The sequence below is a fragment of the Pongo abelii genome, chromosome 8 (assembly GCF_028885655.2).
Source record: "Pongo abelii isolate AG06213 chromosome 8, NHGRI_mPonAbe1-v2.0_pri, whole genome shotgun sequence".
NCBI classification, from domain to species: domain Eukaryota; kingdom Metazoa; phylum Chordata; class Mammalia; order Primates; family Hominidae; genus Pongo; species Pongo abelii.
Window position 1 is genome coordinate 90,022,287 of NC_071993.2, and position 24,804 is coordinate 90,047,090.

The following is a 24,804-nucleotide window of genomic DNA, read 5'->3' on the forward strand; positions in this document are numbered from 1 at the left end:
ATGTTTAGGTATATATGAATGGTAATAGTTTTAAATAATTTTATGAACACAATTTCTACCTAGCTTTTTTTTTTCTTCTTTGTTTGATGAATAAAGCAATTAAAGAAAATTAGAAAAGGTCAAATTACCATGACTTATTTTTGCCACCAGTTATGAAAGATAAAGCAAAATTTCCCTAATGCATTCTTAAGCATCTTGGAGTCCCTAAACTCCCACTAATGGACTTGTTAGAACTGTACTTTTATTTATGACCTTCTTATACAGCAGAATTGAATCTATGCCAATACAAAATTACATTGTGTGTTATATATTAGCCACAGGGAATTTTTGCCTTCAGTGTGATCCATTATGGTTATAATTTATTGGCCTCTAAGTTCTAGCCATGCCACTAACAGTTGCATAGGGAGCTAAAGTTGAGAGTGATAACAGTTCCAGGTGACCTGGTTAGATCTAATTTATGGGTACTTAGCAGGGCTAAGTGAGGCCTCAGTACACAGTGTATTTGATCCCCTATTTGATAAGATTGTGACCTTTTGGTCCCAGTGGTACCACTCCATGTAGAATTAGAAGTTGAGATAGAATGTTTTTATAGGTCTCTCTTGCAATAATTGGAAGATAAATAACTTTAAAAGTGCATAATTTACCTCATTGTCTTCCAAGAGGTGTGCCAAGGGCAAACAGTACACAAATTTATTTTGTTTTTAATTTACAATTAAAATATGCTGGACCTCCCTTAAAAAGTCTATTAAAGTAAACACTTGAAAGCTGGTAGTAAAAATGGGGGTCATCTAATTCAAATTCTTTCCAGGAAACTTCTAAGAGCTAGTCTTTTTCAATGGTCTTTTATCCTCAAACTGGCATATTTCAGTGGTGGGTCTTGTTTTATAGAATAGTCTGTTCTATTCCATGTCACTTTTTCCTCCTGATTTTTCTTTATTTTATACAAAGACAAATGTGAAAAAAAGAAATTGAAGCATTACAAATATCTTAGCTCATAATGGCACAGGAAAAGTAATTGGAAGTGAGAAGGCATAAATTTATTTCTAACATAAGCTATACTCTTCTACTGATAAGAATCTCTGCTCTATTTGTTGTTTTTTAAAACATTTATGGGTACATAGTAGGTGCATATGAGTTACATGAGATATTTTGATACAGACCCATAAATATTTGGTGCAAATTTGGATTAAGAGAAACCGTCTACTTATGGTGAAAACATGCTTTGAAATATTTTTCAACTATTTTTCTTATTTCTGCTCTCTAAAACTACAATAAGTTAACTAATGGATGTTTCCGTAACAACCATTTAGATATTTGACAAATCATATGTTGTTAAATTTAAAATCCTCCAATTTTATACATTCTCAAAAGTTTTCAAATTTCTCTTCTATGCACCTGTAAAATGGTACCTGTTATAACATACCTATATATTATTAATATCTGATATTATTAATTAATGTACAGTATGCATTAGTGTTCCAGTAGCCCATTTACAGTGCTGACATGTAAAATCAGCTTTTAGCTATCAAAATTTCACAATTACATTTTTACATTAATGTTTGTAGCCGTCTATTACATTTGGGTGTATTTTTTTCTATCACAAATTGGAGGATAAAATTTATTATTGTAAAAGTTTACCATTTTGTAACCCATTATTATGACTTATTAAGATGACTTTGAACCATGTCTTTTGTCATTAAATGTATTTATACATTCTTCCAAGGTTTGTAACATTCACAGATTTTATACACACGATTTTAATGCCTTCATTTATATCAGTGATTAAAGGTGAAATCGTGTAGATGTAAAAACACAGAGCTGTGCGTCATTTCACTAGAGGCCTCTTTTCATATGTCAACGATGCCTCAGTTTATTCTTTCTAGGTAGCATCATTCAGACAGCTACAAATTCAAGTCAACTTTCTTTTTCTTTTATTTATTTATTTATTTATGTATTTATTTATTATTCTTATTATACTTTAGGTTTTAGGGTACATGTGCACAATGTGCAGGTTAGTTACATATGTATACATGTGCCATGCTGGTGCGCTGCACCCACGAACTCGTCATCTAGCATTAGGTATATCTCCCAATACTAGCCCTCCCCCCTCCCCCCACCCCACAACAGTCCCCGAAGTGTGATGTTCCCCTTCCTGTGTCCATGTGTTCTCATTGTTCAATTCCCACCTATGAGTGAGAATATGCGGTGTTTGGTTTTTTGTTCTTGCGATAGTTTACTGAGAATCATGATTTCCAATTTCATCCATGTCCCTACAAAGGACATGAACTCATCATTTTTTATGGCTGCATAGTATTCCATGGTGTAGATGTGCCACATTTTCTTAATCCAGTCTATCATTGTTGGACATTTGGCTTGGTTCCAAGTCTTTGCTATTGTGAATAATGCCGCAATAAACATACGTGTGCATGTGTCTTTACAGCAGCATGATTTATAGTCCTTTGGGTATATACCCAGTAATGGGATGGCTTGGTCAAATGGAATTTCTAGTTCTAGATCCCTGAGGAATCGCCACACTGACTTCCACAAGGGTTGAACTAGTTTACAGTCCCACCAACAGTGTAAAAGTGTTCCTATTTCTCCACATCCTCTCCAGCACCTGTTGTTTCCTGACTTTTTAATGATTGCCATTCTAACTGGTGTGAGATGATATCTCATTGTGGTTTTGATTTGCATTTCTCTGATGGCCAGTGATGGTGAGAATTTTTTCATGTGTTTTTTGGCTGCATAAATGTCTTCTTTTGAGAAGTGTCTGTTCATGTCCTTCGCCCACTTTTTGATGGGGTTTGTTTTTTTCTTGTAAATTTGAGTTCATCATAGATTCTGGATATTAGCCCTTTGTCAGATAAGTAGGTTGCGAAAATTTTCTCCGATTTTGTAGGTTGCCTGTTCACTCTGATGGTAGTTTCTTTTACTGTGCAGAAGCTCTTGAGTTTAATTAGATCCCATTTGTCAATTTTGGCTTTTGTTGCCATTGCTTTTGGTGTTTTAGACATGAAGTCCTTGCCCATGCCTATGTCCTGAATGGTAATGCCTAGGTTTTCTAGGGTTTTTATGGTTTTAGGTCTAACGTTTAAGTCTTTAATCCATCTTGAATTGATTTTTGTATAAGGTGTAAGGAAGGGATCCAGTTTCAGCTTTCTACATATGGCTAGCCAGTTTTCCCAGCACCATTTATTAAATAGGGAATCCTTTCCCCATTGCTTGTTTTTCTCAGGTTTGTCAAAGATCAGATAGTTGTAGATATGTGGCATTATTTCGGAGGGCTCTGTTCTGTTCCATTGATCTATATCTCTGTTTTAATACCAGTACCATGCTGTTTTGGTTACTGTAGCCTTGTAGTATAGTTTGAAGTCAGGTAGCGTGATGCTTCCAGCTTTGTTCTTTTGGCTTACGATTGACTTGGTGATGCGGGCTCTTTTTTGGTTCCATATGAACTTTAAAGTAGTTTTTTCCAATTCTGTGAAGAAAGTCATTGGTAGCTTGATGGGGATAGCATTGAATTTGTAAATTACCTTGGGCAGTATGGCCATTTTCACGATATTGATTCTTCCTACCCATGAGCATGGAATGTTCTTCCATTTGTTTGTATCCTCTTTTATTTCATTGAGCAGTGGTTTGTAGTTCTCCTTGAAGAGGTCCTTCACATCCCTTGTAAGTTGGATTCCTAGGTATTTTATTCTCTTTGAAGCAATTGTGAATGGGAGTTCACTCATGATTTGGCTCTCTGTTTGTCTGTTATTGGTGTATAAGAATGCTTGTGATTTTTGTACATTGATTTTGTATCCTGAGACTTTGCTGAAGTTGCTTATCAGCTTAAGGAGATTTTGGGGCTGAGATGATGGGGTTTTCTAGATATACAATCATGTCATCTGCAAACAGGGACAATTTGACTTCCTCTTTTCCTAATTGAATACCCTTGATTTCCTTCTCCTGCCTAATTGCCCTGGCCAGAACCTCCAACACTATGTTGAATAGGAGTGGTGAGAGAGGGCATCCCTGTCTTGTGCCAGTTTTGAAAGAGAATGCTTCCAGTTTTTGCCCATTCAGTATGATATTGGCTGTGGGTTTGTCATAAATAGCTCTTATTATTTTGAGATACGTCCCATCGATACCTAATTTATTGAGAGTTTTTAGCATGAGGGGTTGTTGAATTTTGTCAAAGGCCTTTTCTGCATCTATTGAGATAATCATGTGGTTTTTGTCTTTGCTTCTGTTTATATGCTGGATTACATTTATTGATTTGTGTATATTGAACCAGCCTTGCATCCCAGGGATGAAGCCCACTTGATCATGGTGGATAAGCTTTTTGATGTGCTGCTGGATTCTGTTTGCCAGTATTTTATGGAGGATTTTTGCATCAATGTTCATCAAGGATATTGGTCTAAAATTCTCTTTTTTGGTTGTGTCTCTTTCCGGCTTTGGTATCAGGATGATGCTGGCCTCATAAAATGAGTTAGGGAGGATTCCCTCTTTTTCTATTGATTGGAATAGTTTCAGAAGCAATGGCACCAGTTCCTCCTTGTACCTCTGGTAGAATTGGGCTGTGAATCCATCTGGTCCTGGACTTTTTCTGGTTGGTAAGCTATTGATTATTGCCACAATTTCAGCTCCTGTTATTGGTCTATTCAGAGATTCAACTTCTTCCTGGTTTACTCTTGGGAAAGTGTATGTGTCAAGGAATTTATCCATTTCTTCTAGATTTTCTAGTTTATTTGCGTAGAGGTGTTTATAGTATTCTCTGATGGTAGTTTGTATTTCTGTGGGATCGGTGGTGATATCCCCTTTATCATTTTTTATTGCATCTATTTGATTCTTCTCTCTTTTTTTCTTTATTAATCTTGCTAGCGGTCTATCAATTTTGTTGATCCTTTCAAAAAACCAGCTCCTGGATTCATTAATTTTTTGAAGGGTTTTGTGTGTCTCTATTTCCTTCAGTTCTGCTCTGATCTTAGTTATTTCTTGCCTTCTGCTAGCTTTTGAATGTGTTTGCTCTTGCTTTTCTAGTTCTTTTAATTGTGATGTTAGGGTGTCAATTTTGGATCTTTCCTGCTTTCTCTTGTGGGCATTTAGTGCTATAAATTTCCCTCTACACACTGCTTTGAATGCATCCCAGAGATTCTGGTATGTTGTGTCTTTGTTCTCATTGGTTTCAAAGAACATCTTTATTTCTGCCTTCATTTCGTTATGTACCCAGTAGTCATTCAGGAACAAGTTGTTCTGGTTTCCATGTGGTTGAGCAGTTTTGAATGAGATTGTTAATCCTGAGTTCTAGCTTGATTGCACTGTGGTCTGAGAGATAGTTTGTTATAATTTCTGATCTTTTACATTTACTGAGGAGAGCTTTACTTCCAACTATGTGGTCAATTTTGGAATAGGTGTGGTGTGATGCTGAAAAAAATGTATATTCTGTTGATTTGGGGTGGAGAGTTCTGTAGATGTCTATTAGGTCTGCTTGGTGCAGAGCTGAGTTCAATTCCTGGATATCCTTGTTGACTTTCTGTCTCGTTGATCTGTCTAATGTTGACAGTGGGGTGTTAAAGTCTCCCATTAGCAATGTGTGGGAGTCTAAGTCTCTTTGTAGGTCACTCAAGACTTGCTTTATGAATCTGGGTGCTCCTGTATTGGGTTCATACATATTTAAGATAGTTAGCTCTTCTTGTTGAATTGATCCCTTTACCATTATGTAATGACCTTCTTTGTCTCTTTTGATCATTGTTGGTTTAAAGTCTGTTTTATCAGAGACTAGGATTGCAATCCCTGCCTTTTTTTGCTTTCCATTTGCTTGGTAGATCTTCCTCCATCCTTTTATTTTGAGCCTATGTGTGTCTCTGCACATGAGATGGGTTTCCTGAATACAGCACACTGATGGGTCTTGAGTCTTTATCCAATTTGCCAGTCTGTGTCTTTTAATTGGAGCATTTAGTCCATTTACATTTAAAGTTAATATTGTTATGTGTGAATTTGATCCTGTCATTATGATGTTAGCTGGCTATTTTGCTCATTAGTTGATGGAGTCTCTTCCTAGTCTCAATGGTCTTTACATTTTGGCATGATTTTGCAGTGGCTGGTACCGGTTGTGCCTTTCCATGTTTAGCGCTTCCTTCAGGAGCTCTTTTAGGGCAGGCCTGGTGGTGACAAAATCTCTCAGCATTTGCTTGTCTGTAAAGTATTTTATTTCTTCTTCACTTATGAAGCTTAGTTTGGCTGGATATGAAATTCTGGGTTGAAAATTCTTTTCTTGAAGAATGTTGAATATTGGCCCCCACTCTCTTCTGGCTTGTAGAGTTGCTGTCCAGAGATCCACTGTTAGTCTGATGGGCTTCCCTTTCAGGGTAACCCAACCTTTCTCTCTGGCTGCCCTTAACATTTTCTCCTTCCTTTCACCTTTAGTGAATCTGACAATTATGTGTCTTGGAGTTGCTCTTCTCGAGGAGTATCTTTGTGTCATTCTCTGTATTTCCTGAATCTGAATGTTGGCCTGCCTTGCTAGATTGGGGAAGTTCTCCTGGATAATATCCTGCAGAGTGTTTTCCAACTTGGTTCCATTCTCCCCATCACTTTCAGGTACACCAATCAGACGTAGATTTGGTCTTTTCACATAGTCCCATATTTCTTGGAGGCTTTGCTCGTTTCTTTTTATTCTTTTTTCTGTAAACTTCCCTTCTCGCTTCATTTCATTCATTTCATCGTCCATTGCTGATACCCGCTCTTCCATTTGATCGCATCGGCTCCTGAGTCTTCTGCATTCTTCACGTAGTTCTCGAGCCTTGGTTTTCAGCTCCATCAGCTCCTTTAAGCACTTCTCTGTATTGGTTATTCTAGTTATGCATTCTTCTAAATTTTTTTCTAAGTTTTCAAATCCTTTGCCTTTGGTTTGAATATCCTCCTGTAGCTCGGAGTAATTTGATCGTCTGAAGCCTTCTTCTCTCAGCTCGTCAAAGTCATTCTCCGTCCAGCTTTGTTCCGTTGCTGGTGAGGAGCTGCGTTCCTTTGGAGGAGGAGAGGCGCTCTGCTTTTTAGAGTTTCCAGTTTTTCTGCTCTGTGTTTTCCCCATCTTTGTGATTTTTATCTACTTTTGGTCTTTGATGATGGTGATGTACAGATGGGTTTTTGGTTTGGATGTCCTTTCTGTTTGTTAGTTTTCCTTCTAACAGACAGGACCCTCAGCTGCAGGTCTGTTGGAGTACCTGGCCGGCTGTGTGAGGTATCAGTCTGCCCCTGCTGGGGGGTGCCTCCCAGTTAGGCTGCTCAGGGGTCAGGGGTCAGGGACCCACTTGAGGAGGCAGTCTGCCCGTTCTCAGATCTCCAGCTGCGTGCTGGGAGAACCACTGCTCTCTTCAAAGCTGTCAGACAGGGACATTTAAGTCTGCAGAGGTTTCTGCTGTCTTTTTGTTTTCAACTTTCTTTTCCTTTGTTGGCCATAAAAATATCTTGAAACTAAGTAATGATTTCCTTCAGCTTAGATATAGTTTCTATAGCATTTTTCTCATTTACAAATGTGTCATGCATTATAGATTTTATTTTTTCACTCTTTTGGATATTTATTTTCTTAATAAATAAAATAGGATATGTATTTAATCCATTGGGTGTTTAACATATGCCTAGTATAGTCTAATCACATGTAGTATTTACAATTCTCATTGGTGTAACTATTAGCCTTAATTTTATAGATGAATAAATGAAGCATAGAGATACTTTGTACTTTTTCCTGGATCATAGAGTTAGTGGGTTATGGAACTGGAAGCCATGCAGTTTGACTCCAGATCATCTGTCTTAGGCACAGGGCTGTTTTCTGGAAAGAGGGATACTATCATGACTAAAATAACACGCAGGTTTTATTGAGCTTCCAGTCTAGTGAAGGCAGACAAACCAAAACAAGTACATAAAATATAGTAAGCCAAATTTTCGGTGAGAAATGCAATAAAGAAAAATAAATTGGAAGAAATTTGAAAGGATATGTCAGGTTGGAGACAAGGTTTTTAAGATGGAGGGGTCAGGATAGGACACTGCAAAAATGACATATTTAGAGATAAAATTGTATAAGCTCAAAAGGGGTTAAAAATCACAAAGAAATATTTTGTAGTGGTCAATACTCTGACTCTAGAGTCAAATATTTGTAGGTGTGCGTTCCAGCTCTGCAAACTCTTAGCCATGGCACTTGAGGAAGTATACCTTTGACCTTCCCCCTTCAAGGAATTCATGATAAAAATTATTAGATAAGTAAGCATATGCGCATGTATAATATGTATTGAAGTATTTTTATAATGACAAAATATAATAGCCTGTAATAGTTCATTGTAAATTACTACTTGGATACATTATGCTATAGGCTTACAATGAAGTATAATATTGCTGTCACATAACATAACTTCATAGTATTATACAAAAAATGCTATAGTAAATCTATATTTATAAACATGGGCTGATATTCACTGTGTGCCTGTGTGTCTATAATATGTACATATTTAGAGAGAGAAAAAGATTAGCAAAATAAGCATTTAAATGTGTAGAATGAGCAAGTTTAGTTGGCTGGATTTTGGATTTTCTCTTTTGATAATCAGTATTTTAAATTTGATCAGCAATGAACATATAATATTCCAGCAAAAATATAAATAAACATAAAAGTTAAACAATCTCTCTTCTCCAGGAATTTATTAATTAATACTTTTTTCCAATTAAAAGTTTATATTATTGCTTCTTTAATCTTTGGAGGGTCAAACTTCGTTTCATCCCGTCAATTCCAAGCATTAATTTTGTGGTTGCGCTCATCAGCCATCCACTAACTGTGAGCATAATGCCACCTGAAGTCCACAACACTGAGATACAGAGTTAAACAAATTAATTATGATTGTCTTCTCTTGTCCTTAAAATGATCATTTTCTTCAGATTATTATAATTTAAGAATAAACAAGAATAGAAAAATGTATTGAACGAACAAGTGCTTTGACAGTGATGAGAAGCTTTGTTTTTAATTAGTATTTTAAAAGATGCAATTTCTACATTGCAGCCACCGATGAACATACACTCCATTGTGGTGCAGGTCCAGTGCATCAACAAAAAAGTGGGCACTATTATCTACCATGAAGTGCGAATAGTGGTGAGAGACAGGAATGACAACTCACCCACTTTCAAGCATGAAAGCTACTATGCCACAGTGAATGAGGTCAGTTTCTATTTACTCTCTCTCTCTCTGTCCTTTCTGTTGATATATGTATCTAACTATATACAATAAATGTTTATAAATGATTCATTTATAATTATGAGCTTAACTGTTTAGAAATACCAAGAAAACATTAAAAAAATAGTACTCAGAAGAAGTATGTGACTTCCGATGTTATTTTAGGAATTCATTTAACTATGGGAAAAATAATTTGATGTATTTATAATAATAGATATTTTATTTTTCATCATCTTTGAAAATTTATTGCCTAGATCCATCTACATGCTTACTTAGGTATAACACGAGTTATTATTATTATCCTAAGGCATTTATCTAATACAAATACATTGTCTTTGTATTTCTGAGGTGGTCATACTAACTAAATAATGGAAGAAAATGTCTGTGATTCTATAAATGTAAAATTATTTTCTGTATTTTGAAATCAAGTTCTGAAATATCTAAAAATTAACTATAAATCACAACTGAATTCTTATAGAAAAATCCTGATCAAATTAGAAAAAATATATTTAAAAAGTAGTATTATAACTTTTTTAGGACATGCTTGTTTGTTGTTTTGCTTTGTTTTATTTTCTCTTTTGGCTAACATGCATAAGTGAAGAACCACTTTTATTTTTTTTTAAGACCGTGGTTACTGTATTAATTATTTTTAGTTAATTAAGCTATAAAATATTTCTAGAATACCTCTAATGTGACCTATTATGTGTATGTTAGACACATGAAAAAATGAATGATATTAATGTGATAGTACATATTTTATCAGACCATCTTTTCATCTCAAGATTTTTTTAATCTTAAAAATTTACATGCCTGCTTTATAGGAGAATAACTGTAATTTGTGAATTAAACAGATCATTTGGGCCTTTAACTTCTACATTCTTTTTGAAGTTACTAAAAATATTTTTTAGTTATTTCAACATTCTTGTGTTCATGAAAGTTTGAAGAAACTATGTTCCTTGTAATCTGAGACTTTCTAGATTATGTAACTTAAAAACAAAATACAAACTCCTATTTAAATTTAACAAGACGAATTACTGGTCGATAAATTCTTCACCTCTTTAAGTCGCTTTTGTTTAATGAGTTTCTACTGTAATGACAGATACTAATTTATTTCCAAGTAGTTTTAATTATATATAAATGATCTTATTTTGAAATACACCCTTTGAGTTACATTTGCTTTGTTCGGTTGAGTGCTAAGTTTATTTTTGGTATAAAGTGATAGGTGAATTATCTTAGGCAACAAATCTACTTACAAAATTTGTATATATATATGTATATATATACACACATACATACATATATAGTATGTATATATGGGTATATATATAACAAATATGTGTATATATTTGTATATATAAACAAATATATATGTATATATAACAAATATATATGTATATATATGTGTATATATATATAACAAATACATATGTATATATATATGTGTATATATATAACAAATATATATGTATATTTGTTAGTTCTGGGATACATGTGCAGAACGTGCAGTTTTGTTACATAGGTATACACGTGCCATGGTGGTTTGCTGCACCCATCAACCCGTCATCTACATTAGGTATTTCTCCTAATGCTATCCCTCTCCTACCCCCTCACACCCCAACAGGCCCTGGTGTGTGATGTTTTCCTCCCTGTGTCCATGTATTCTCATTGTTCAACTCCCACTTATGAGTGAGAACATGTAGTGTTTGGTTTTCTGTTCTTGTTAGTTTGCTAAGAATGATGGTTTCCAGCCTCATCCATGTCACTAACTGCCCCCGGATTCCTGTTCATAGTTCATCTTTCTTTCAGAAATTTATAATGTTCAATTTGAAGTTCAAAGGATCCTATGTGGTTTGACTATTTCCACTTCCTTCTCTAATCTTTTCAGTGCCTTGTTAAACAGTAACCTTCTCAAACATCATTTTAGTCATGCAACTCTACTTTTCAAAAATTTTGCAATTTCTCATTATTGTCAGGTGTCAAAAGGTCACTTCTTTTGGCAGACCTTCAAACTTTTCCATAATCTGACCATTTGTCAATGTATTCTGAACATTCTCAAATTCTCCCTGATAATGCCTTATGCTGTTCAGATTAACTTCCTCACATCTCATAAATATCTCCATTTCTTGGCCTTTGCTCACACTGTTCATTTTGCCTAGAGTAAGATCCTCCCTACCATGCAAGTCTCAAAATTTTGTTCGTCTTTTTTACTTGATTTATTTTTATGAAATAATCACTATTTACATGTTTTGATGTTCAATTTCTTCAAACCCTAAACTCCTAAATATCAGAGTGATAAAATTATAGAAAAGGTAAAGATTCGATCGTAAACATTATTTTGAGAAGCTAGATTACCGTGCAAAGCTGTCAATACATTGTTGAACTGGTAAGTTTCTCACAGTGCATTTCCTTTTAGATAACTGAGGTCATCCTATCCCATTGACACTATGGTCATATCTTCTATGGTTTGATAATATCAAATGTGTGTACTTGATGATCATATTTTTCACCTTTGATTTTGCCCATACTCTTTACATTTACTTTCTTGGAAAAACAAACAAACAAACAGTGCATTTAAAGCTTGAAATAGCATCAAAAGAAAAAATAGAAATTTAATGATTATTCTCATTTTTCATTTGAATAGTTCTTCCATAGTACTAGTACTTAGTTTAGTCCAGTGAATTATAAATTATGAATTATCTATTGGTTTAGTTGACATGAATTATCTATTATGAATTATGCATTAGGAAGATACATTAAAATTAGATACACACATACTATATATGTGTATGTGTATAAATAGATATCCCTATCTCACCCATTTACAATGCTGTGTTTATAATAAAATTAAATGAAATGAGTTTTATTCTGTGCAAGATTGCAAGGTATTTTTCATACTATTTGTCCTTTTAGTATAAGACATGAAGTTTATGCAATTAAGAAAGATCTAAATGTTTTTCCAAAAAAGCATCATTCACAGTTTAATATATTGTTAATGTCAAAATATTTCACACTTCATTAAAATACAAAAGACAGGTATAATAAAGTCATTATCACAGATTTATAAAGGAAGCTTCCAAAATTAAAGTCCTGATTAGTCACTCTTTTTATTCACTGTGAGAAAACTGAGAACTGGAGCAGTAGTATAAATTGATGGTTACAAAATCGACCACGAAGTTGGGAATAAAACTCAAGTCCTTAGGTCAATCATCCCTTCACTACTTATCAATAAACATTCTAGTATTCTAAATTATAACTACTTTCATGAACCTTATTTTACAAGCAAATATGATTTACATTTATAATATTTTATCATAATCACAATCAGCACTTTTATAAATGCATTAAATGCTACCCTCTTATGCTCTTTGTAAACATGTTCTTCTATTAGTTTGTCAAGAATTCACCAAAACATTAATTCCTTTATCTAAATGTTGGACACGGGTTAGAACAAGGTTTCAAATGTCTTTCTCATGAGCAAGACATAAGACATTGAAGTATTTTTCTCTCTTTAAATGAAGATTCAATTAGCTTTAAACAGTTGTATCATTAAGTAAATAGTTCGCCTGGTTTCAAGAAAAAATTACACAGTTGCTGATCATTCTTACGCAATTTTTGGAGACAAATCTTTCTTGACGGTGATGTCAGGTTTTTGAGGTGCATCTCACCCCCTAAAATTTATTTTGATGTAAGTAAACAAGAGCAAGTCAAGGCAGACATAATGTTTCCTTGGGCATGTGAAGAATTTATCTCAAGTTAATATAGAGCTTATATGTGTCTTGGTTTTTAATGATATTTTCACTGAGAGAAAATTTTTCAGTCAATATTCATTTATTTTTATCATCCTGAGGCAGACAGGAAGGAAATATAAAAACCTCTAAAGCGTGGGTTACCTATAATATATTAAAATAAATTAAAATGTATTGTTTATGGAGCTATATCTATATTTTGAGCACTGTGGTAAGCTCTTTTTTATGCACATTATCTTATTTAGTCCTCACAGTAGCTTTACAAGGAAGGAATATCCCTGTTTTAGAAATGAAAAAATTGATGCTTGGGAGGTCATATAATTTGAATTAAAGCCTCCCAAAGATATCTACACACTTGCCTGGCAAAAATAGCTTTGCAGATGTGATTAAGGTTATGGAAGTTAATAGGGAGATTATCCTGGATTACTCTGGTAGGCCCAATCTCAACGTGAGCCCTTAAAAGGAAAGAATTTTCTCTGGCTAGAGGCAGAGAGAGGCAAGGGAAGAGGAACTGGATAAGATGAGGCATAGCGGGAGATCAAAGACAATCTAAGACTGAGAAGGACTTGGCCACTATTGCTGGTTTTGAACATGAATGGAGCTATAATATAGCCTGAAAATGCAAGAATACTCTAGAAGGAACCCCAATCGACAGCTACCAACATAAAAATAAATAAATATAGCCAATAATCTGAATGAGCTTGGAAGTGAATTCATTTTCAGAGTCTACAGAAATGCAATACTACAGACATTTTGATTTTAGCTTGGTGAGAGCTATCTCTGACTTCTGACTGACCAAACTGTGTGAAAGTAAATTATATTAATTTAAGCCACAAAATTTATGATAATTTTTATGACAGCATTAGAAAACTAATGCAAAAGTTCTTTCAGTAACTGTCAAAATAAGTAAAGATTAAAAAGCAAGGAAACATAAGATTTGAACATTGAAATCTGCAAAACTGACCTGATGTATTTTAAAATGATGTATCCAACAACTATGAAATTTATTATTTTCAGGCACATGGATGGAACATATAAAATAATTTACCGAATGCTGGGTTTTCATGGATGTATCAGCATGTCCCCCACGTGGCTAAAATTATACAGAATGTGTTTTCTAATCATCAAACAATTGAGCTTAAAATCAATAAATACAATGAAAACAAACTAGAAATGCTCCTTATAGTTGGAAAATGGCATTAAATTAAATACTTACAAATGGCATTATTATATGTAGAACTATACAACAGTATTTACAGAAAAAAATATTACAGTTAAAAAGTGAGTTCGGCAAGTTTACTGCAGACAAGGTCAATTTTTTTTTTTTTTTTTTTTTTTTTTTAGACGGAGTTTTGCTCTTTGTTGCCCAGGCTGGAGTGCAATGGCGCAATCTTGGCTCAGCGCAACTTCCGCCTCCCGGGTTCAGGCAATTCTTCTGCCTCAGCCTCCCGAGTAGCTGGAATTACAGGCACGCGCCACCACACCCGGCTAATTTTGTATTTTTAGTAGAGATGGGGTTTCTCCATGTTGGTCAGGCTGGTCTCGAACTCCTGACCTCAGGTGATCCACCTGCCTTGGCCTCCCAAAGTGCTGAGATTACAGGCATGAGCCACTGCGCCCATCCAATATTTCTTTAAAGAAATAAATTTTATACATCAGCAACAAACCAAAAATGAATTTTTAAAAAGTAATCCATGGATTATAATACCTAGCAAAATGGAGTTTTAATTATATTTATTTATTTTAAGTTCAATTAAACTTTTAATTGAAAGAAAATATACTCTCATGTTTTGGTAGAGATATGGAGTAATCACAACTTTCATACATTGTTGGTAGATAAGTAAATTGGCACAATTACATTAGTTATTTTGTAGTGTCAACAAAAACTGAACAGGTAGACACCCTATGACTCAGCAATTCTACTCTGTTGAATATACCCACAATAAATTAATGCATGTGTATATCAAAAATCATGTTGAGAAAGATTCTTCAAAGATTTTACATAGTAGCTAAATCTGCTGACAATACAAATATACAATGATGCTGGTGCTGGATTACCATTTATTAGTTTCATTTGTCTTTCTTAAAAACATTTTGTTTAATTTGTTCTGTACTTCAGATTTCTCACCTGAAAACAAAAATGGTAGTATTAGAATTTTTGCCTCACAAGGTTCAATGAAGACACATAATACATTTTAAAATAGAAAGAAAAAAGCCCCACAAATTTTCCATGTATAATATATGACCTGCATATTTTATGACTCTTGTAACAGACTATCTGAAGCTGGTTGTCCTTATACCGCTTATCTGCATCAATACTTCATATGTATTTGCTTTTTGTTATAATATGTACCCCCTTAAAATTGAATCTGCATTAAAGCTGGCACTTTGTTTTTCATTGAGTAGAACAGTGCCTGGCACATTACAGAAGTACTATAAGTAGGTTTATCATTAAATTAGGAATGGCACAGTCATCATACAGAAAAATATCCTATAACATATATATTTCTACACTGATGTTCCTGAGATAGCAAGAGTTTGCTTTGAGTTAAATTTGTGAAGAAGCTCATTAGAGTAAATTTTTTAAAGAAACGAGTATAACCTTTCCAGATTATTGTAATAAATTACATAGATTAAAACAAGAATAATGACAAGAACAACAAAAAACACTTTTTAAAACTTGATAAATATGAACCATGTGAATTATGGTCTATTTATAAAACATTAGGGAGAAATTATATATTTATTCATCATATGACTGTCATGCCCGTTGAGATTTTTTTACCTTACTCTTCATGTCCCAGAAATACTAAACTCATTGATTAAGCAACATTAATATTATTCTCCTTTGACCAAATGTACCTTTTCTTTTCATTGAAAGGTTTTTCTAGACGCACAGCTTTATAAGGATCAATGAAAAGGGTCCCAAGTGTTTCACAGTCAGCTTAATGAATTTGTGTTTAATCAAATTCTGTTTCTTTCAGTATTAATAACATGAAATTTTAAAGGATGCTTCATAAATTTACATTTAAAATGCCATTCACAATTTAGGAAGGTGAATATTAGCAGTTTAAATAAGCTTGAGTTTCTGGAAGAATCAAATTTTTTGGTAAATATTGACATAACAAGTATATAGAAAATTATGTCCTGCTTACCAGGTTAATGTCTTCAAACTTTAGATTTATAATAATTTTCATGTTTATTTTTCTTACTCCTTTTGTCATTAGGCATACTCATTAGGAACTAATTTCATACTAGGCCAATTTTAAATTTGTTCTTATCCAAATTTGTTCATAATAAGAATACTGCATAGATATGTTTACCACATTTCTGATATCATACCTCCTGACTTTGAATGAAATAAAGGTATTTTACAATAATAAGTGAATTCTAATAATTACCATTGAGTTACCATTTATTAATTGCATTGTGTGCCAAGCAAATTCTAAGTGTTTTCCATGAAATAACTTACTTAATACTTATAGATAGCTACCCACAGACTCAAACTTTGTGTGTTCATTGTTTTCATTTTACAGATGAGAAAGTGTAGAAATAGGGAAGCATTAATGAATTTGCTCAAGATCTCACTGCTGATTAGTAGCCAATCTAAGTCAGTAACCAAAACATTCTCACTCCAAAACTGAGCACTTGCTCACCATATTGTATACATGCATTAGGCAAGAGACTGATAGGGCTTGAGTGCATAGAGAAAATTCCATGAAATTTTGAAAATTCATATTTATTTCCTGAGTCTTAAAATCTGAAAGTGTAGAGTGTAAGACCATTAATATGAATAAATATTAATACTAATTTCAAAAAAGTTGCACTTGATTCAGTTTAGTAAAATAATCATGTTCGAGGTTCAGTGTTATGAGAAAAGAGAATAATCTATTGAGTCACACAGCATAGGTTTTCAGTTTTAGGATGACCACTTCCTACCTGTATAATAATGGAAAATTAATTAATTTCTAATGGACTTAGTTTTCTCAATAAAAATAAACTGTAATACTTTTAGGGTGGTTATTAAAGGTTAAAGGATACAGAGAATGTAACATGAGACCTATGGTGCTGGGTGCATGCAATGAATAGATAACACTCGTTGAATGGTAGGAATGATGATGACAATGAGCTTTCTAATTATATCCAGCAGTTTCTGCTTTCATCCAATCATGATTCCTAAAATATTATTCTAAAAGTAAAATATACCTATTTTCACCATGAAGCATTTCTTTTTGAGGAAATATTTTATTAAACTTTACAGTTGACCCTTGGACAACACGAATTTTAACTGTGAGGGTCCACTTGTACATGCAGTTTTTCAACTAATCATAGATGGAAAATACAATATTCATGGATGTGAAACCTGTGTGTGTTTTACAGGGTCAATTAAGGACCTGAGTATGTGCAGATTTTGGTATATACATGAATCCTGGAACTAATAATCTGCCTATACCAAGGGGCAACTGCATTTTTGTTTTTACCACATTCTTTTATGGAATAACTGTATGTCATGTCAATTCTAATTATACCTCTGTTATATTTTTGACATAAGAAAAATAAATGGTTAACATAGTGGTATAACCAAACAAAATGAAGAATACTAAATCCCATGTAACAACAAGACTAATAAACATACTTTTAAACTTCATTCTATTCACAGATGGGCACTTTCCCTATGATAAATTTGTCAATTCAAATCAACACAAGTTCTGATTTTTATTCTATTCAAACTTTGTAAGATTAACAACCAGAAAATGCCCTTTAATTGATCGTGAGGGGACATTGTAAAATACCTTACTTACAAAATAATAGCTATAGGGCTATAGGATGAAGAATAGAATCATAGGATGATGATGATGATGATGTAGGATCAAAATTCAATGGCTGAAAAAGCAGATGTGATTATATGGTTATAAAAAGTTATAATTGACTGAATATATAACCTTTAATAACTTTTCTATAGAATCCCACAAATTTATGAAAAAAATCTAAAAGGTAATGAAATGGGACCCATGAAGATGAACACCCTGCCCAACTACATGCATAATAGTTAGCTCACCATAGAGGTAATTTTTACCAAAATGCCAGGGCTTCAGTCTAGGTCCTGCTGCTCACCACACAGAAAGCCAATCACTGAGGCAACAAGCATTTCCAGAAAAGAAGGATTTAATCAGGTGCTTCAGCCAAAAAGATGGGAGATTAGCCTCAAATTCATTTCTTTGGCTGACTAAAATTGCGGGTTTATATAGCAGGGAAGAAAAGTAATCATATGTGGGAAAATGGGAATTAGGGAGGGGAAATGAAGGTCAATAGGAAGCAGGTGGTTGGTTAGACAATCAAGATAGGTAAGCGGTCTGGCATCTCATTTCCCAGATGTGGTGATCTGGTAAACTCCAGTTCCTTCATACTAGCTGAGAGGTCTAATGGTTGGTTTCCTGGGAAAGGAACTCAGATAAGGCAAATGCAACTTTTGCAAGTTTCAGGACTGGGAGCATCAGTTTCTAGGTTTATTCAGAAGAAAACATAAACATCAGTTCTGTTGGATGATTAGACCAGTTTCAGTATTTCTTCTTACCTGGTATTATATGCTGATTTAATTAGTAATTGCATACTAATTTATTTTAAATGTTATTATGCTTGTTTCTCCTAACATGACATAATCATATCTTTCATCAATACCTACTGCATCAATTAGCTCTTAATTTTAAACAATGGGTTTTTTTTATTATACTTTAAGTTTTAGGGTATATGTGCACAATGTGCAGTTTAGTTACATATGTATACATTTGCCATGCTGGTGTGCTGTACCCATTAACTTGTCATTTAGCATTAGGTATATCTCCTAAAGCTATCCCTCCCCCCGTTCCCCCACCCCACAACAGTCCCCAGAGTGTGATGTTCCCCTTCCTGTGTCCATGTGTTCTCATTGTTCGGTTTTTAAATGTTTTAGCTTTTCTTTGAAATTTTAAAGGAATGACTAAAAACATTTTTAATGATTTTGTCAATTAGCAGACACACAAAAAACTGAACTTCAGCCAAATGAAAGCACAGAAAACCATGAAAATCTATCTCTTCCTCTCTGTTTACTCTCTTTCACTCTTTAAGTATATCTTATTAAATTTGTTGACAAATAATTGGTTCGATGTGCATTATATTTATAAAAATTCAATGTAATAAAAGTAAATCTATATTATATTTAAACATTATTTTTCTTATATTAAATGATATATTCAAGTCGAGCTTTGTTATAATGAAAATGGTAATGGAAGTGGTCTATTCATAACTATATTTTACATTATTTATTTAAATAATATTAGGACAATTTAGACCTAAGTGATATTTTAATAGAAGTGTAGAGTTCTCATATGTCCCATATACAGTTCCCTGATTGTTAACTTCTTAAATTAATATAGTACATTTTTTGTAACAACGAATAAACCAACATTGGTACATTATTAATTCAAATTTATAACTTATTCAGATGGTTTTAGTTTTTACCTAATGTCCTGTTTGCTTCCAGGTCCCTATACAGAATACCAATTACTTTTAGTTACCATGTTTCTTCATTCTCCTCTAAACTATGATAGTTTTTGCTTTTGTTTTTGTTTTTGATTACCTGACAGTATTGAGACTCACTGGTCAGACAGTATTTCTTTCCTCTTACTAATTGATAAATAGTCACATAGAGGTAGATATGTGTGTGTATGATAAATATACAGCATATGTTACATGTATATATAAGTATGTCATATATTAAGTGTATATATACCATGTAATTATATATAATGTATGCTATATATCATATATAAATACATAACTATTTTATACTGATGAAAATTAAGTTGCAAATATGAAACTTCTTCAGCCCTTACTACTTTATTGTGTATTTCCTAAAACCAAGTTTAGTTTTCAATATTTTTAGTCTCAATTTTAGCATTTCGACAATATTTCCTTGACTTTCATGACCTTAATATTTTTCAGGACCAGAGGAGTGTATAAAATGTCTCTAAATTGTAATTCACCTGATATTTTCTCATGATTCATAGACTTTGTGCATGAATGTTTCAAAAACAATCCTGTTTTTATCATAGCATGTAACACAAGAGACATACAATGTATCTGTTTCATTATTGGTAGTGATGGCTTTTATCACTTTGACAAAACAGTGTCTTCCAGCTTTCCCCACTGTATTTACCAGTAATTTTGTACTTAATACTTAACAGGTATTAAAGCTATATTGTGGGGAACTAGGTTAAGACTGTAACTATCCTGTTTCTCGTTGAACTTTTACCCACCATTTTTATTAGTGATTGTTGAAATATTATGTTTTGAAATCTAATTGAGGAAAATGTAAATTACTGTGGTTGGCTATATTTCTTCTTCTCTTTGCTCCTTGAGCACTTATTGAATGCTTTTCAATGGTTTAGGCAATGTTCTAGCAATAGAGATTTGATTACTAATGTAAAGGTTTGCACACTGAAATCATGGTGAATTTGGAAATTTATTAAATAATTTGCTTGCTGAGAATCAATTTTTTTCTGATAGTAATAATTATTTGAAGAAGAGTTCCTAAAATGCATTTACTGGCTAATTTGACTTTATCTCTCCTTTTGTAAAATAACCCAAAATATTTTTCTTAGGGCCCAAAATAATTTATCTTTAATACATAATCTAAATTATATGGTTTCAGATTATCTGTGAATCTTGGGTTCTGTTATGTGCCACATTTTATTTGTTTCCCTGTTTATTTCTCATTTTTTCAGAAGTTCATTAATAGTGAATTCTAAAATTTCTCAAATAACATATTGCACAGTGTTTAAGAATGAATACTTTTAAACAAGACACTGTGCAATATATTATTTGAGATATTTTATAATTAAGTTGAATTTATTTCTCCTTCTGTAAAATAACCCAAAACATTTTTCTTAGGGGCCCAAAATAATTTATCTTTAATGAGATACATAATCTAAATTATATCATTTCAGATTATTCACCAAGTATTAGAATAATAACATCAGGCAGAAGCTTTCTAAGCCTGTAATTTCATAACCATAAAATAAGTACGATAACAAAATAAATGATATAAACTTGTATTGAGGATTAAAGGAGGTGATACTTTTAAAATACTTAGTGCAAGTTTTAGCCATTTTTTTTTTCTGCAATCCTCCTGTTTTGGAAATATGCTTTGGAAATAGTGACAGATTTGAAAACCAAGAGTTTCTCCACACATGAAAGTGCAGAGATACACTTATAAACAGGCAGTAATTAGTGGAACATTATCGAGACTTCAGCTTTGTGGTAAAATTAACATTACCTCTGAATCTATCTAATTTGAGTTTTCACTTTCCAAATCCATTTCTCATAGTTTTATGCTATTCTTTTACATTTCATTGTGGTTATATCATCTCCTTCCATTTAATACATGTATTTTGAACATCTGTTTTTATCAGAATTATTCTGGTAAATCTAAAAACACAGTATTCATGACAAGCATAACACTGACATTCCATATAGAGTTGAATATCCTTTTTTTTTACATATTGTGTGTGTTTTGTTTACAATTTCCAGGTATAATTAAGTGATTTTTAATATGAAATAAATTATTGTTTAGAAACATGGATCATGGAGTTCAAAACTTGATATCTTCAACTGTTCAAGGAATAAAAATCACTGGACCTTCAGGAGCATCCCCATTTATGGAATTTCTTTGAATATACAGTACTGGCACTTAATCTACAGTACAGAAAAGCACTTAAAGAAAGAAATAAGACTAAAACATAGTTCCTCTTACTTGTCCCCATTTTTATCTTCCATAGGATGGGCACATTCTCTCTGAAAATCAGAAAACAGGTAAAAGAGAGAAAGAGAGAAGGAGATTAAAGAAAGTGAAAGAAGCACATATTAATACATTTCTTTTTACTTTAAGCATGTAAGTGGGAATCCATTTTTTAGCTGTTTTACAACATTCAAGTATTCAAATATTCAACAGCTTCTAATTTAATAAGCTCATATGGGCCGGGCACGGTGGCTTATACCTGTAATCCCAGCACTTTGAAAGGCCGAGGCGGGCGGATCACCTGAGGTCGGGAGTTTGAGACCAGCCTGACCAACATGGAGAAACCACGTCTCTACTAAAAACACAAAATTAGCCAGGCGTGGTGGTGCATGCCTGTAATCCCAGCTACTTGGGAGGCTGAGGCAGGAGAGTCACTTGAACCTGGGAGGTGGAGGTTGTGGTGAGCCGAGATTGTGCCATTGCACTCCAGCCTGGTCAACAAAAGCAAAACTCATCACCTCAAAAATAAATAAATAAATAAATAAATAAATAAATAAATAAATAAATAAGCTCATGTGTATATTCAACTTAAATTAATTGCTCTTCAGTTTTTAGTAAAGATAGTTAGAGCTACTTACCATTCTATATAACAGTAATAATTCTCTTTCTTATTTTAAATACACTTATCTGCAAGAATTTGTCTATTATTTATTCAGAGAAAGTAACTCAATATTAATCATCTAGTTTTTATGATAAAAAATGGAATCAAGATTTTTAACAGATATGAAAACTATATTATGTTAAAGGAAATCTGAAAAACATTAGTGAAACAGAATAAAATAGATGGATCTAAGGGCAAACAAACAAAAACATTAAGTTGAGCAAAAGAAGCCAGACAAGAGCTTCTGCACAGCAAAAGAAACTACCATCAGAGTGAACAGGCAACCTACAAAATGGGAGAAAATTTTCGCAACCTACTCATCTGACAAAGGGCTAATATCCAGAATCTACAATGAACTCCAACAAATTTACAAGAAAAAAACAAACAACCCCATCAAAAAGTGGGCGAAGGACATGAACAGACACTTCTCAAAAGAAGACATTTATGCAGCCAAAAAACACATGAAAAAATGCTCACCATCACTGGCCATCAGAGAAATGCAAATCAAAACCACAATGAGATACCATCTCACACCAGTTAGAATGGCAATCATTCAAAAGTCAGGAAACAACAGGTGCTGGAGAGGATGTGGAGAAATAGGAACACTTTTACACTGTTGGTGGGATTGTAAACTAGTTCAACCCTTGTGGAAATCAGTGTGGCGATTCCTCAGGGATCTAGAACTAGAAATTCCATTTGACCCAGCCATCCCATTACTGGGTATATACCCAAAGGACTATAAATCATGCTGCTATAAAGACACATGCACACGTATGTTTATTGCGGCATTATTCACAATAGCAAAGACTTGGAACCAACCCAAATGTCCAACAATGATAGACTGGATTAAGAAAATGTGGCACATATACACCATGGAATACTATGCAGCCATAAAAAATGATGAGTTCATGTCCTTTGTAGGGACATGGATGAAATTGGAAATCATCATTCTCAGTAAACTATCGCAAGAACAAAAAACCAAACACCGCATATTCTCACTCATAGGTGGGAATTGAACAATGAGAACACATGGACACAGGAAGGGGAACATCACACTTCGGCAACTGTTGTGGGGTGGGGGGAGGGGGGAGGGATAGCATTGAGAGATATACCTAATGCTAGATGACGAGTTGGTGGGTGCAGCGCACCAGCATGGCACATGTATACATATGTAACTTACCTGCACATTGCGCACATGTACCATAAAACCTAAAGTATAATAATAATAATAATAATAATAATAAAAGAAAAATAAAATAAAATAAAATAAAATAAATAAGTAAAAAGTGGAGACAACAGAACACCGTAAAAAAAAAAAAAAAAAAAAAAAAAGAAGCCAGACAAGAAAGGGTACACACTCTATTGAAGTCCAACAACAGGCAAAACTAAGCAATTTTGATTGAAGTCAAAAGCAGCTGCATCTGACAAGCTAGTCTGTTCAGGGATATTAGGAAATTTTACGGTATGATAAAAATATTCTATTTTTTGTTTAGGTGTTCATTACATGGGTTCATGAAATTGTCAAAACTCATACTGAATATTTAAGATCTCTGCATTTTGTTTAATATAAATTGTACCTTCATAAATTAATGTTAACTAGACAAAAGGCTATAGCTCTTTTCTTATGTTTTCTTTAATGTTAATAAAGCATTACAAGATAACTTGCACTGTATTTGAATTCAAGAATATGTTTTTTTTTTAATCAATTCTGGAAAGTTTTAAGATGGACTTCAAAGGGATAGTTGATTTAGAAAAATGGTTGAATAAAACAAATGTTATATTTACTAGTTAAAGTAAGACCAATATGATGGTCACAGAAACAATGATTTGGCAAATGATATGCTTTCAATAAATAATCGTAGATTCAGAGACATTGTAATTTCATAATTGTCAGAAAATGTTGAATTTTTCAATAATGTTCCACTAATTACTGCCTGTTTACAAAATCAACTCTGGATTTCATGTGTGGAGAGCCTTTGGTTTCAAATTTGTTTACTATTTCTAAAGCATATTTCCAAGGCAGGGATTACTTGCAAGAATGAATCTATAACATTATTTTATCTGGGGAGAAAGTTAAAGGATGAATCATAGTTCTCATTGTTGATTAAACATGGAAGATTCCTTCAGTTTCACTAGTAATGATAATTTGTACAGAATGTTGCCTTATCTTGATTGGGTTTTCTAAGAGATTAATTGACGTGAAGTGGCTGCCTAATACCATAAATCAGATCAATGATATTAACAATTGAAAAATAAATGTGTAGTGTTTTAACACAGACTGATATGTAACCTTGCACCACTAAAGATAATGCTTCTGTTTTGTTAATGTCTATTAGTAGAAATAGAGCACCTGCCACCCCGGTAGCATTTCTTTCAATAAATCATCATTATATGATAAGTAACTGTAATGATTAATTCTGTT

The 24,804-nt window shown here is 33.3% G+C and overlaps 1 protein-coding gene across 19 annotated transcripts in view; it reads left to right on the plus strand.

The window, feature by feature from the left end:
* PCDH15 (protocadherin related 15) overlaps nucleotides 1–24,804 on the plus strand; it is a 1,013,670-nt gene that overhangs the window by 424,868 nt on the left and 563,998 nt on the right. For all 19 annotated transcript variants that reach the window (XM_054522581.2, XM_063727642.1, XM_063727641.1 and 16 more), the window contains one exon: nucleotides 9,029–9,184. In XM_054522581.2, the coding sequence (XP_054378556.2) occupies nucleotides 9,029–9,184 (156 nt within the window). The remainder of the gene's footprint in view (nucleotides 1–9,028; nucleotides 9,185–24,804) is intronic.